Source organism: Bos indicus, chromosome 18 (assembly GCF_029378745.1).
Source record: "Bos indicus isolate NIAB-ARS_2022 breed Sahiwal x Tharparkar chromosome 18, NIAB-ARS_B.indTharparkar_mat_pri_1.0, whole genome shotgun sequence".
Taxonomy (NCBI): Eukaryota; Metazoa; Chordata; class Mammalia; order Artiodactyla; family Bovidae; genus Bos; species Bos indicus.
The window spans coordinates 13,576,145-13,592,149 of NC_091777.1; the positions used below are offsets into that span (position 1 = coordinate 13,576,145).

The 16,005-nt window shown below is 47.4% G+C and overlaps 1 protein-coding gene across 3 annotated transcripts in view; it reads right to left on the reverse strand.

Moving 5' to 3' along the window:
* The window catches only part of FBXO31 (F-box protein 31), a 36,336-nt gene extending 28,568 nt beyond the window's left edge, over positions 1-7,768 (reverse strand). The window contains exon 1 of one of the 3 annotated variants that reach the window (XM_019978982.2): positions 7,377-7,766. In XM_019978982.2, coding sequence (XP_019834541.2) covers positions 7,377-7,725 — 349 coding nt within the window. In that variant the 5' untranslated portion in view covers positions 7,726-7,766. Of the gene's footprint in view, positions 1-7,376 lie in introns of all 3 variants that reach the window. The other 2 variants (XM_019978983.2, XM_070770422.1) reach the window with 2 other exon arrangements.
* Between the last annotated feature and the right edge of the window lie 8,237 nt (positions 7,769-16,005).

A 16,005-nucleotide genomic window follows, 5' to 3' on the forward strand; every position in this document is an offset into this window, starting at 1 on the left:
AAAAGGGCAGCATTGTATGGTCCCGCTGATACAAAGTCCCGAGAGCGGCCCGATTCAGAGACAGAAGGTAGAAATGGAGGGTGCCAGGCGCTGGCGGAAGGGAAACGGGGTGTTACTGTGTCATGGGGACTGAGCAGCCGCTGGGGAAGATGGAAAAGTTCTGGCCATAGTTCTGGTGATAGCTGCACAGCCACGTGAATGCAGGTAATGCCGCTGAACTGCCCACTTCAAAAAGGTCAAAGTGGTACATTTCACTTTGTGTATATGTTACCACAATTAAGAAAAAATTTAAATTGCCACTTCCAAATATTCCAATCAGGAAATTTCCGAAAAGCTATTTAATGCATGTTTCGCCAAGAGGGAAAAACAGGCCAGGAATCTGGGCTGAGTCAACACTGAAGCTGCATCCTCCTGTGACCCGACTGCCAGGGGCTCCCGGCCCTCCTCATTCACTTCCCGTCCAGTGAGGTCCCTTGCTGCCCAGGTTTTACCCAAGCCCCCAACCACAGACGTGTTTCTTAATGTGCAGGAGGTCTTTTCTGTCTCCACGGGTGGGGACGGGTAAGAGTTTTCTCCTCTCTTTTCCACTCTCTCGCCTCTACAGGAGGACCCAAGGGTCACATGCTACTTCCCAAGACCCTGGAAGAACAAACGGAAGTGAACGGAGCTGGTGCCTGTGCCTGCTGTGGCTAGGACGTGCAGGCACTCTGTGTCAGAATCGAAGGTGACAAAGTTAGTGACATCCGTCTATGGGCTGCACCAGTCCTGGAGTCTGCAGTTACAGGGCACTCAGCCCCATGCTCCAATAAAGCCACTCAGGAGGGCTCTGCCACGCTGGATGGCCACAGAGCCAGGACCAACTCTGACGCAAGCGAGGCGCACACGGGATGAGAGTGGGAACAGCAGGTCATCCTGCTGTTCCAGAGACGGGGGTGGGGGTCCAGGGCAACGCAGGAGCACTGACAGGCTCAGGCAGCAAAGCGCCCAGATGGGGCGACCTGTGGGTGGAGCCGGCAGAGACACACCTGGAGGCACAGGTAGGGGGTCTGGTGCGGAGGCCACTGCACTGCCAGGCAAGGCAAAGGCAGAAGAAAGGCTGGGGCCCAGCCGTGGCCCCCAGAAGGCAGCAGTGGGAGGAAGGGGGCTGGGGGAATGCGGCTGGGTCGTCTCCCACCTGCTGTAAACTCAGTTCCCCAAACAAAACCAAAAGGTAATATTGATTGGAAATATAGTTCATTTTTGTTTGCGCTAGATTAGGGGATAATTATAACCCTTAATAAAGTATGGTTGGAATTTCTGAGGCTGTAAAAGGAGGCAGAGGCAGGGATGGGAGCTGGTGGAGAAGGGGGGGTCCATCAGGCTTGGGGTGGGGGCGTTTCAGGCAACTGGCTTTCAGGTCTCCTGCTCTGAGGACACCCCTCCAACAGCAGAGCACAGGTTCCAAACTCCTATGTGTCCCACAGCTTGCTACTTTTCTTAGCTGTTACTGTAACTGCATGAAATGCCTTTTTAAAAAAAAAAAATAATAATAATGTAGCAGATCTGGAAAAGCACTTTGCAGCCAGCGCATCTCAGGATGGACAAATGTAAAAACCAAACCTAGACACAGCCCATGGGCATTTCCTATTAAACACTTAGAATATTCAGGCTGCTAAGCAAACAGTTCCCCAGGACAGCTGATACCACCTACACAGTCAATGAGACTTCTTCCCAACCAGCTCCACCTCTGCAAAGATGAACAGCCTCAGTGCCAACAGGAGCCTCGCCCCTCCAGCCAGAAGATGCTGACCCTGTCCAGCTCCATGATGGGCACCCACTGGCCAAGGGAGCCCCACTCCCACTGAGGCCCATCTGTCATTCTTAGACACTTATTCCTGCTACAGGCACCCCTGCTGGGTCTCACCACCCACTCCTGAGACCAGGGGGTAAGCAAGAGTCTGACTCTGCCATCACGTCTCCCCAGACCTCCTCTCAGATTTCAGACACTCCCCGACACCCCACTAATATTCAGCAAGCAGGCCTGCTGGGGCTACTCCAGGTTCTTCCCCTGCCCATCACCGCGGGGCAGACAATGAGGGCATCACTGGCAAAGGATGCTGACTCATGAGTGAGAACCCAAGCCACCTCCTGGACCAGTCCTGGGCTTCTCAGAGGATAGTGGTTCCTCCGAAGTCCCAAAGACACACTCCTTCCAGCCAGAAAGACAAACCAAGATCCTCAACTGAATTACATAACCACTTTGTAAACACAGCAAACAGTGACTACAGCCCAGCAGTTCTTCCTGGCAAGGCACCTGTGTTTGTCCAGTTAAATATGGCCAAGGGGGAATCTTGGCTCAGCACTTCCTGGGGGCCAGACACGCTTTCTAGCTTGCTGCTCTGAGGCTAGCGATGTCCGCTAAGAGGAAGCGTCTCCTGCAGCCCTCCTACTCTGCTAACTGGAAGGATTAGGTTTCTCTGTGGAGCAGCATACATGATGCAACTCCCAAAAATAAAGAGCCTGTAGTCCTGTCACTGAGCAAAGCAGGACAGGATAAGGGCTTCCCTCCAGTTCTGAGACCCTGCTGTGTGTCCAGGAGGCAACCTGGCTTCCTCTTCCTCCTGACTGGGACAGGGATGCTGCTCCTACTACCTGGACAGTCTGTTTATATACCAACACCCACCCCACACCCCCAAAACAAGCAGGCTCAACAGGCATTGCTTAACGAGAACCATAAAATATTCCCAAAGCCAACAACCTGCCCACTTCACCTCCTCCCTGGATGATCCTTCCGCGCTCAGCCATGTTTATCAAAAGCCACATTTTTCACATTTCATGTCAGCATACTAAACAGAACAGAAACAGTGTTTTCTTCTGTATGCAAATACAAAACTGAATATTACTTTTGATTTTCCTATTTCTGTCATACAGCTCAAACATTATGGGAAAAGGATATTTCTAATTATGATGGAATTTCAGCCCACCTTAGACTTACAACTGATCAAAATATTATACAAATATTATTCCAGGGGTCACTGAGGCACTTACCATCAAGAGAAGAAATGGGCAAACTATATACTATATAGTTGAAACCTGACTTTATGTCTCTATGTCTTTATGTGTGAGCATTTCCTTTGTTTCTAAATATATCTTTTGCTATCATTTGAATGTTCTGAGTTGGAATCACAGTCTGAATTTTCTAGACGCATTAGCCTCAGGTAGACCTCACAAAGTGCCGCAGAGATGAACCGTGTTAAAAATGGCCAGTGTTTCAGAATTCACCAACTAAACGGTGAAGTATTAACCAAGAAAAGCCTTGTCAGGGTCAAAGGCAAAGAATGGACTTGGCTTCTGCCCTATGCTCTGAGAAATGACGGCTTATTTATAGCCCCACAAGCAAGTAACTGCAGGAGGCCTGGAGCCAAAGGAGTGATGCATCAAAACACGGCTGGGGGGTGGGGGTTGCAGGGGTTGGAAACGGGGAGAGACAGAACACAGCTCACTCCCGACCCCGTGCTGCCTTGCAGGCCAGAGCTGCTCTGCTTTCCCATAAGAGGGGAGATATCACTTATTTGGTGTACTTGCCCCCAAAACAGAAGCACATATTTGGCTTCTGAGTAGCAACTTTCTTTCACCTGCCGAAAGAAACTATTTAATCCAACAGCTCCATTAGGCAGGGGGCTCAGAAAACCAAATTCTATAAAAACTACTGATCTATTATTATTGATTTACCACTGCTAGGACACTGAAAAATTGTGAGATTCGCACTAGCACTGTAACAGCCACCTCACTCTAAGTTTCTAGGGCCCCTCCCCCACCACTCTCCACCTGCCCCCAAGTCATCCTCTCATTTTAAAAAGAGCCCCTGACTCGCATGTCTTGCCCGCAAGAAAACAAATTTTAATTAAAAAAATTTTTAAAAACAAAACACAGGTGTGCAGCACCCTCTTCCCCAGATTGCTTGTCTTCTCCTCTGGGAAAACTGATTATCAAAACACAGAAAGCAAAGGTACATACACTGAGCGGTAAACACGCACACTCACGAACACCTCACTCGTCCTCCCAGAACACTAACAAGTGTCAGGGTTGGACCTGGGGCTTCAGAGCCAGGACTGCAGTAGGCTGCGACCACCCACCTCCTGCTCACCAAGGCTGGGATCGTTTTGGTTTTTGCCTCTGTGCACATGACTTTGACCTTATCTCCCACCACAACCAAATGTCTAGTTCAGGATGGAAGACGTTTAGGGACTCAGAGAAATGAGACTTGTCTCACGCACGACTATCCTTATACATACTCCAGTCGTAATTACACTAACCCTATGGGATGCCTGTTAATGCTACATGGGACTGCCAACCATCCAACGTTGGACCCAGATGAACTGGAAGTTAAAGTTACCAGAACAAACAAGTGAAACTGAAGACCCGGCTGTTGACAACCTCCATAACCTCAGGATGACAATCATTACTTAAACCGAAAGCTACCAGTACATAACATTGATCAATGCTGTAACTTTTGCAAAAGTGACTATAAGTGAAGTTTGAAAGTAAAGCACTATTGACTATGAGAAAATGTTCTGCATATATTAAACAGAAATTGATCCAGATTAAATAAAACTTGCAAATCAATAATAAAAAAATAACAATGGAGAAAGGGGCAAAGATTAAGGACACAGAAATAAGAGAAACCAAAGCGTCCCAATAATTATATTTTTTTAAATGCGCATCTTCATGAGTTATCAGCCATCTGCAAATTAAATGAGATGCTGTTTCTCACCCAGATTGGCACAGATTTTTAGAAACAAATGGTTCAAACCAGAAAAACTTTAGGGGACACTGGATTAAACGACATAACGAACCCAGACCACAAAGGCAGCTCTGTGATGAGCACAGAGCACTCCTGTTACCTTCAGTGTCTTGCCTGTGCACGCCTCGTGACAGATGTGCAAAGAGGAAAACACACCTGTTAATATCTGGAGTGAAAAATCACCACCCCCCCGCAAGATAACTGGCCAGTTTCTAGCAAAACTACAAAACTCATAACCCACTACCTCAGCGACACCAGTTCTGGATATATTCCTCAGAGAAATTATCAAATTTAACTGCATCCAAGGAAACATATGAGCTCGTTCACTATCACACTGTGTGCAGTGAGAAAAATTAAAACGAGCAAAGGACCACACACGGCCTCTCCAAATTATGAACCACCACACAGTGCTCAGGAAGCTGGAACCAGATTTAAATGTATTAACATAGACAGAATTTAAAAACACAAGTTGACAGATGCATAATACTCACGGATGATATATTTCCAAAAAACTAAAGCACAATAAGACAATGTTGGGGATGTTACAGGTGTATGTATATACAAGTAAAAGCCACCCACAAACGTGGCTGCTTCTTGGGGGTGGGAAAGACAAGGCTGATCTGGAGGGATTTGAGAGCTGGCTAGAAGGCTTTCTTTAAAAAAAAAAAGAAGGAGAAAAATCAAAAGCAAATATGATAGAAGACTTAACTGTTATTTACTGGGGATGACTAAGAAGGCATCTGCTTTACCATGTTTGTCTTTCATTTTTTTAATTTCTCAGAGGGAAAATTCTCCCAGCTGCCCAGGCCACCTTGGTGAAGAGGAGGCCTTGACCCAGCTGTCACGGTGTCTGCTGTCCCCAGAGAGCTGCACTGAGAGGCACAAGAGCAGGAAAGGAAGGGCTTGTCGTCCTCCATCTGCCCTCATGCCTTTCTACATCTTCAGGAGGACTTTTCATATTTCCACTAGAAGTTGTAAGAACCTGTCCTGAGCTGTACCTCTGATTAATTTTACTCTGTGGCACACCTCTGAGCTTTCTGGTCACACAGAAGTCTTGTTAGCCTCTGTTCCTACACATCTTACAGTTTCCCCAGAGACAATCCCCTGGAGACCACCATACAGGTTTGGCTGACTGATGGAGAAACTCACAACGCTCAAAGCAACATCTGTGACAAATCTGGGACTCACAAGGGTACAAAATGCAAAACAAAGCAAATGAAAAGGTGGAACTCTCTTTGCCTCCGAAAGAGGTGAAATTAAAATGGCCGTGAAGCATCATCACCAGTTAGGGTGTGAGGGCTTCATCTGTATCATCTCATTTTACCCTCAGCACTTCCCAATAACAGTTGGGCCAGGGAAGCAGCATGTCCAGGATCTCAGAGCAGATAAACAGAGTCTAGCCACTGATGACCAATCCTGAGGGTTGACCACTGAGCTTTATGGTAGAAAGATGATGAACTGACTGACCTCCCTCTGGAGAGGATTTGGGGAAACAGGCCTTCTCATGAAGTCTTCCTGGGGGTGTAAATACCAACAGCTGGGCAATGAGTATGTAAGGTGTTATCAAGATGGACAGCCTCCCTGCTGCCCACAACCCCACTTTGGAAAGTTATACCCCAAGAAGATAGTCTCAGAAGTTCTAAAAGGTATATGTAAGTCCCACCAATTCCTATAAAATGCACAAAGGCAGTCTCGATGGCACAAGGAAAAACTGCAAGCTTAAAAGTCTAACAGTAAAGGACTAGCCTGTGGCATACACAGGCAGTGGAACACTATGAAGCTTTTTTATACTGAACCCTCTATGAAATCATAAATGATACGGTCCCATTTACGGAAAAATGTGTACATGACTCCACATGTGCGTATGGAGAGATGTTTTCCAAAATTTTAAGAGTGGCTTATCTTTGATAGCAAGGATCTCTGATGATTTTTTTACTTTCTTCCCTTTGTTGTCCTTCATTGTTTGATTTTTCTTCTTACCTATCCTTTTTACCGAAACTCTAGAGTTTAGTGAACAGCAGAGATCTGTCAACGTTCTGGGTTAAGTAAAGCTGTTTTCAGGGGATTTGTTACAAAACTATTCACCACCCTCACTTCGGACATCAGCATCCCTGAGCGGGGCATAAGCGCCCTCCAGCAATGCCCGCCTCACAACCCACCGCTTCATAGACCAGGTCCTCGCCCTCGAGACCGTCCAAACCCTCGGACTCCCCTAACTATTCAAGTTCACCCTCATCGATCTCGTCAGCTCCGCCCCCAAGGGCTGGGGACCGAGAAGGGTGTCACAGACGTCAGCTAGTTCCCCGGCCTAAACCCAGCCCCAGCTCGCGTCACTGCCCTCGGCGTCCTGGCCCCCGTAGCTGGGAGACCCCCTCAACCCTCTCTGAGCACCCCATGAACTCCGCTGCGCCCGGAACCCGCGCCCCGGATCTGTGGCAAGGGCCCCTGGGGTCACAGCAGCACCCGGCGGCTGGAACCTTCCCCCCTGGATCCCTGTTCGATGGCAGCTGCCCTTCCAGAGCCCGTGGGGACCCCACCCCACCCCCTCCCAGTCAAGCCCCCTGGGGCCCAGGCCCCGCCCCGGCGCACTCACCCTCCCGGCAGCGCCGCCTCCAGATGGTGTCAGTGTGCAGGATGCGTCGGAACTTGGTGCAGACCTGGGCCAGGCTGGGCAAGTCGGTGCCAGGCAGCGACGCGAAGATCTCCACCAGGAGCTCGGGCGGCAGCTCCAGCAGCGAGCATCGCGGGGGCGACGAGGGGCCCGCGCTCCGGTCGCCCCCGGCCCCGGACAGCGCCGCCGAGCCCGCCTCGATGCGCTCCTCCTCGGGGTCCGTGTCCGGTTCGCTGTCTGCCGCCGCGGTCTCGGCCGGGCCCCGGCGCTGCTGGCGTCGCCGGCATCCCCGCGAGGGGCCCACGCCGCAGAGGCGAGCGCACACCGCCATGCCGGCGACTGACGGCCGCCGCGCCGCCGCCGCCCGTGCGCACGCGCCGCCCGAGAGCCGAGCCCCGCCCGCCCGGCCGGAGAGCCCGGCCCCGCCACTCCACGCCACGCCCCTCCAGGGAGCCTTATTCCCGCCCCTCCAGGGAGCTTTATCCCCGTCCCCAGGAGCGCGGAGTCCCGCCCCCCGGGGGAGCCGAGCACCACCCCTGGGAGAGCCCTGCTCGCCACGCCCCTTCAGAGAGCCAAGCCCCGCCCCCCCGGGGGGCGGGGAAACCAAGGCACCCCCCCCCAACCCCCCCGGGATTCGAGGCCCCGCCCCTCCCGACAGCTAAGCCACGCCTCTAGTACATTGCCGAAGTCCCCGTCTGGGGCTTGGTCCAGCCCACCAGAGGGGACCCGAAAAGTCTTGGGCTGGCGTAGCCGAAAAGCCCCCCGCCTCGACCGCCCTTCAGGGTTCATTAGGTCCCTCTCCTCGCAGCCCCACCGGTCCCAGGCGGCCCTGGCCTCCGCTCACCTGAGGACTGCGGGCCTCCAGTCGCGCGCCAGTACAGAGCACGGGAAAGGAATGTCACCGACAAACGCACGACGGCCGCCCCTTCCCGAATGAGCGCACACGACAGGTAGGCAGTAGATGGCGTGCTGCCGGTTGTGAGGGCCGAACTCACCACCTCCTGAGTACCGGACTGGAGCTCTCCCAGAGGTCACCCTGAAGACCCTACGAGGGCCACCCCCCCCCCCGCCCCGCCCCCGGAGAATGCCTCGGGAAGGCCCTAAGGCCCCCTCCAGAGCTCCCCCCAAGGATCCCCAAGGAACCCCCTGGGAAGGCCCAGAGGACCCCCAGGGAAACCGGAGGACACCCTCTCTCGAGGACCCTCGGGAAGGCCTCAAGGAGCCCCCCAAGGATCCCCCTGAGGATCCCCAAAGAACCATCCAGGGAAGCCCCGAGGACACCCGCACAGGATCGTCCCAGGAAGGCACCAAAAAGACCCCTGGGGATTCCAAGAACTCTCCAGAAAGGCTCTGAGGACCCTCTGGAGAATCCTCCAAAAAGGCCTGGAAGAGAGTCCTCCTTCTGACCCCCATGAAGGCTCAGAGGATACCAGCCCCAGACCCTTTAGGAAGGCCCAAAGGAGCCCTCTTAGAACCCTCAGGACCTCTAAAACCCCCCTGAGCACCCTTGCATGAAGAACCTCCCAGGGTAGCCCAGAGAACACTCTTCTGAGGACCTCCCAGGAAGGCCTGGAAGAACTCCCCGCAGGATCCCAAGAACCCCACCAAAAGTTTCAAAGGACCCCCAGTGTACATCTCAAGGATCCCCCCTCAGAGAATAATTCAGGATGCGCACAAGGACACCCCCACCACACCTCCCCATGACCCAGAAGGGTCATATAAGGTGTGATTAGGGGAACAACACAAACTTACAGCACCTGGAACTAGTTAAGCCAAGTCGGACCCTAAATTGTGCCTTTGTTATTTAAAAACTGACATTCACTTATTTCTACCCTGATTGCAATAAAAAGGGGAAATCACACTGGGTGGGTAGTCTATATGATCTTCAGTTCAGTTCAGTTCAGTTGCTCAGTCTGACTCTGCTACCCCATGGACTACAGCACACCAGGCCTCCCTGTCCATCACCAACTCCTGGAGTTTACTCAAATTCATGACCATCCAGTCAGTGACGCCATCCAACCATCTCATCCTGTCACCCCCTTCTCCTCCCGCCTTCAATCTTTCCCACCATCAGGGTCTTTTCAAATGAAATGGGTATATCTTTCCTTTTCTCCTTTGCTTTTCACTTCTCTTCACAGCTATTTGTAAGGCCTCCTCAGACAACCATTTTGCCTTTTTGCATTTCTTTTTCTTGATCACTGCCTCCTGTACAATGTCATGAACCTCTGTCTGTAGTTCTTCAGGCACTCTGTCTATCAGATCTATATGACCTTTCTGTGCCCTGATTACCTTGTTTACTGTGCTGGAGGGTACTGTGGGTTCTAGACGGGAAGCCAGCTGGGGCCTGGGGCAGGGGTGACACAAAGCCTTCCTGTGACAGCGGCTTCCCCTTAAGCAGCACTAATAACAAGAAACTGTCATTTCCAGAGAGAAGGATGTGATTACGAGATTATGGAAGCAGACCTCTGCCTGGATGAGCCCAACTCCTTTCTGGTCCAGACTCACGTCAACACCCTGAAGTGCTGGAGCAACTGCCCAGAGCCCATATGGAAGCTAAGAATCCACAGACCACTCCAGTGTTTCTGGTCAGTGTTGCTCTTTCTACTCAGATTGAAAAATAATGACTCCACCAGTTCCCTGGGCCCAGCCTCCACAAGGTCCTGGCTCTTCACTACTTCCCTAAGGAGGTCTCCAAGCAGAAAAGAGGCTGCCTACCCCAGTCCACAGAATCCCATAAATAGGGAAGTGCATCTTTTGACAAAAGTAACAATGCTGGACTTCAAACCTTGACTATCTCAGCTCCGGGCAATTGAAAAACAGCTTGTGACTGCCTTCCCTGTATCTGGGTGTTTTTTCAAACTGTCCTCTAGCCTGTTATCAGAACTCGCCTCCTGCAAGTGGTAACACAGAAACAAAAGAAGAGTCATGCTTCACTCACCTATTTAATATTAGTATTTAATGACCCCATTGACTCCGTATCACATCACACAGAGTACTTCACAATCCAGGCCTAACCTCCAGGTCTGGCAGCATCTCCTGTCTCCAAACATCTCTCAATGGGAGCCACCCAGTTCCTTAGTGGGAACGCACCATGCCTTGTCACATCCCTGCCCCTTGTTCAAGCTGTCTCCTCTGCCAGGAAAACCCTCTTCCCAGTCTGTGCCAGTAAACAGTCACCCCTTCCACCTCGTCCTCAAATGGTACCCCTTCCCGGAATGTCCCTTTATTACTGCACCATCATTTGTTTTATTACAAACACGTGCTTCCTCTGGTAGCAGCCTCACCAGCTGTATCCTCTGTTGCATGACAGACATGCTAGCATACATCACGTAATAGGCAAATGTGTACTGACTACACGTTGGCTGAGTGAAGAACAACAAACTGGCTAGATGGCTACAAAGGGAGGAATGTGAACCAAACAGATTTAAAGAAGCCTTGTGGATCATTGCCATCCCCATCCAAGCTAGGAAGTCTCAGCAAACAGAAATGCGTCAACTCATGTGATAAGTATTTACAGAATGCCTGACTAACCTACATGCTATGTTCTACGTGGATCCATAGATTATAAAGCATGCACTTTGCTGCTGTATATTTCAATTTGTTTTTTTTTAATCTGTCTACTCATTACTAGGTCCTACTAATAAAATATTCTTCTAGAAAAGTTTTAGGGTATATTAAAATGTACAAAATAGTTTGGTTAAATTTCCATCTTTTTAAGAATGGTTAACCATGTTCATAATTTGAATTATGTATAATTCAGTTAAAAGATATACCTAAATCTACATTTTTGACAGCAGGAACAATAAAAGACTGTGTACAATAACCCACAAAGATGTTAAAGGTTTGAATTTGTGCTGACCATTAGAACAGAAAGAAATGGATGACCATGAGAACTGTGGTAATCCATAATGGGGGAGAAGAACCAGAGGGGAAGACTTAGGCTATCGCAGAAAACAATTACACATTGAACCCTGAAAGCTTTGTGTCCTTGAAGCTTTTACAGCCCGTTATGTAGAACTGGATCCTTTACAAAAAAACGCCAAAGAGGATACATTCATGCTAAAATGAGGGAAGATTAGATAGAAGAGATCTTTTTAAATGGAAAATTTTTTAAATTGTATACAATTTTAAAGGTTACTTTTTCTTGCAGTTATTACAAAATATTGGCTATATTCCCTGTGTAATACAGTACACCTTTGAGCCTATCTCACACCCAAAAGTTTGTGCCTCTCCCACTCCTGTGTTGCCACCTCCCATGGTAACCACCAGTTCTCTGTATCTGTGAGTCATCTTTTTGTTATATTCACTAGTTTGTTGTAGTTTTAATTTATTTTTTTTCCAAGAAAGCAAAGTGAGGATTTATTAAGTGAAAGTATGCTCACAGTGGGAGAGCAGGCAGACTCAGGTGAGTAGCTGCCTCACTTGTTGTATTTTTTAGATTCCACATATAAGCTTGTGCCTCCCACTCCCCACCCCTCTTGTGCCCCTCCCTCACTTTCTCCACTGGTAGCCACTAGTGTTTGTTCCCCATGTTTGTAAAGTCTGCTTCTTTTTTGTTATATTCACTAGAGTTTGTTGTATTTTTTTGGATTCCACATATTAGTGATATCATACAGTATTTTTCTTTCTCTCTCTGGCTTATTTCACTAAGCATAATGTCCTCCAAGTCCATCTGTGTTGCTGGAAATGGCAAAAATTCTGTTCATTTTTATGCCTGATTGTATGTGCATATGTACATCACATTTTTACCCATTCATCTGTTGATGAATGTTGTGGACACTTCAGTTGCTTTTATATCTCAGCAATGGTAAATAATGCTGATATGAGCATTGGGGTATGTGTATTGATATCTTTTTTAATTAGTGGGGTCTTTTCAGATATATATCCAGGAGTGGAATTTCTGGGTCATATGGTAGTTCTGAATATTCATTGGAAGGACTGATGCTGAAGCTGAAGTTCCAATATTTTGGCCACCTGATGTGAAGAACTGACTCATTGGAAAAGACCCTGACGCTGGGAAAGATGTAAGGCAGGAAGAGAAGGGGATGACAGAGGATGAGATGGTTGGATGGCATTACCAAGTTGATGGATATGAATTTGAGCAGGCTTTAGGAATTGATGATGAGCAGGGAAGCCTGGCATGCTGCAGTCCATGGAGTGACAAAGAGTCAGACACGACTGAGCAACTGAACTGATGGTAGTTCTGTTTTTAATCTTTTGAGAAACTTCCATACCATTTCCACAGCAGTTGTACCACAAAATCATTTGTTTTACCAAATGACTACATGCTCCCAATACATTCCCTCTTGGAATTACAAGAGGGAACTCTTTGTTATTGAGAACTCCTATCTAAGGAAATTAGTAGTGTACAGGGCAAGGCACTTTTCAACTGATTGCCTCAAAAGTCATGGAAAATAGTAGTTCTTGGACTTAAGAAAGCCTTGTCAACTTCCCCATGCTGGTTCTCAGAATCCAGATTTGAAAATGGCATCTGCTCAGAAGAAATAATCAAGGTGAGTGGAGAGAATAGAAAATATTCAAAGGCTAAACAAGAGATTTGGTGTGAGACTCTTATGAGTCTCAACAGCAGCATATATGGGCAAAAGCTGGAAAAAGAGCAGTCCTTCAGAATTTGTTTACAATTAAAGGAACAAATGACTATAACAAAGAAAAAGGCCTGTGAAAGGCCAGCCGGTTACATGAACATGTTACATGCTCACTTAAGAGATAGTATTAGGTTGTAGGAGTGATTTGAGATCGTTTTCCTGCAGTCACCGGGGTGTTGATTTTTGAAGTTGTACAGGAGAGCCAGGGCGTCATGGGAGAGAGGAAGTTCTCCCGCGCGCCATGCCTCTTTCGCTCTGGACACTCTCTCCTGGACCCGGTGAAGACATTCTGAAAGACTGCAAGCTATGGGGCGTCACTTGCAACATCCTCCTGGCTGAATCCTTTCTGAGAATAGCCAGGACACTGCTCTTGAGCAATACTTGTTTGTTTACTTGTGCTAAAGAGCAGGGATGACACAAGACTGATTGGACCAACAGCCAATAGTAGCCCAGACAACAAGGAGGGTTGGATATCTCTCCCAATCAGAAAGAGAAGAGGCGGGACAGGCCGGGCAGGCCTGAAGAGCTGAACTTAAAGCTCAGTGTGACTTGCCCTCCATACTGAGTGTGGCAAAATAACCCTAACATGTTCTGTAGTGCAGGTTAACGTTTCATGCCTTATTTACAGATTCGCAGAAATAGCGTGGTAGCATGATTTACAGCATTACTTCACTAATGCTGGGACATCATATTCTAGCAGTTACCTTATATCCCCCACGATTATGGTCATTTCATGTTAGGAAAAAAGGAATAGGGTGAGAGCTATTTAAAACTGACCCTGCTTGGCTTTCTAGAATGATTATGTGATAGTTTAAAAAGTACCATGAGGTTTCTGGAGAAAGCACTGAATAAATTCACAAGACAGATTTGTTCTTCTGTACATTATGTAGATTATTTAAAAGATGAGTCATATTTGCTATTTGTTTAAAAATAAATCTTGCTATGCTTATATTAACTAGCTTAAAACCTTCCTTTGGAAACCAGATAGAATGTTTAACTCCTCTTTATTTTTTAATTGGATTCTATATGAGTGATATTAACTGACCACTCAGAATATCATTTACATTGAATATCATTTACATTGAATGTCTATTGAACTGCAATCTGAGGGCACATGAAATTTTTCACATTTAAGTACCTTTGTTTTCAAAATTCACGTGAAGTTACAGTATTTATTGGTTGATATTTGTTTGCATATAACAAATTAGTCAACTTTAAATATAATTTATTTCAATATGCTTCTCTTTCAGGCTCATGAGATAACTTTACACACCAACTGCTTTAAATGATTTTCTGAGATACCTATGGGGTTGTGAGGTTTTAAATTCAAGTAGGAATTTAAGATAAGACCATACCAATCACTGTTAATATGGACTTCAATACTTGAAAAATCATAGAGTAATCCTGCCCCATCACTATTATAGCCCTTGTGGTAATCCCTGGGGTAGTGAACCCAAGGCTTGAGGTAATCTGGTAAAGCTTTATGGATGCCTAAGGGACTAGAAAATATGAAACCCTTTTTACCCTCCCCCCAGTTCCATATGCCTGATATCGATTTTTTTTTCACTCTTCTTGCATTGGGAGCAGTTGTCCAGCAAGGGAACAAAAAGTCCATTTCTTACAAGGCAGCAATTAAGCCAAAAAAGCACTCACCAGTCAATACTCAATATCGTAAAAACCCAGAAAAGAAAGCAATTCACCGTCCACACTCTCATGGAGACTTCGAAACTGATCATTTTGTGTTTGGGAGAAGGTGGGTACTCTTACTGGATTCCCCCCATCCCAATCTTTGCAGAATAAATACAAAAATACTAAGAATGCCCATGGAGCTTAAAACCTTCCTTTGGAAACCAGATAGAATGTTTAAGTCCTCTTTATTTTTTAATTGGATTCTATATAGTCTTGTTTTTAAAAAATTTATTTGCTAATTGTATTTGGCTATGCCGGGTCTTAGCTGTAGCGGGCAGGATCTTTGAGTTATGATCTTGCAGCATTTGAACCCTTAGTTGCAGCATGTGAGATCTTGTTCCTCAGCCAGGAAGAGAAGCCAGGCCTCCAGTATTGGGAGCATGGAGTCTCAGCCACTGGACCACCAAGAAAGTCCCTAAGTCCTCTTTATTAACTGTACCTTATCAGAGATTTTTCAAGGTAAAGAACTGTGACAGAAAGGGCGGGGGGGGGGAACCTGGGAAAGTGACATATGCCCAATACAGTGTTCTTTTGTGAACAGTGATACAGCGCAGAGCCACAACTAACAGCATTGTTCTGAGTGGGGGTGATTATACGACAGACTTTGCTTCTCTGTAAAGGAAATTCCAGCTGCACTGGAACCCTTTTGAGAGCTATGTTTTAGTAGGTTCTGTATGTTTGTATAATAAATGTTCATTAGCACAATCCAAATACTTTATCAGACATTATAAGAAAGGCTTTTTCCAACTCAAAAAAGGGGAGAACACTTTCAAAGTCCAAGATATTAAAAAGCAAAAACAGTCAAAGAATCAAGTGCTGTTCATTCACAAAGCTGTTTATTAGATGTTTGAACTGGGCAATAACTGACTTGCTCACTAAACGCTTCATAGAGATTTATATTCTACCAGGTCACTTCCATCTGCTCCTCAGCAAACACCTGGAGTTCTAAAATATAGTACAAATGAGTCTGGGACTGAGAAAAATGGTTAGGTATTCAACGCAGTTCTGCCAGTTAGTCACTGAAAGACTGTGAGGACTGAATTTGGGTAAGGCTCCCTATTTGAGAGAAGAGCGGAGATCAGTGAAAGGTAGTGAACTCTGCCAAGTGCGGACAGGCCAGGGCCCTGCCATTGCAGATGATGCCCAGGGCCCCCTCCACCCCAGAAGTCACCTAAGGCCGAATGTCAAGCCCAGGGCACGGACTTTCTCCAAAGCCAGACTCGACTGACCATAACCTGAAATAACGCAGTTTTGGCTCTTTTCCCAGTTGGGACAATGTGTGATGGAAGTTACCAGTTGACAGTTTCCTTAGAAGA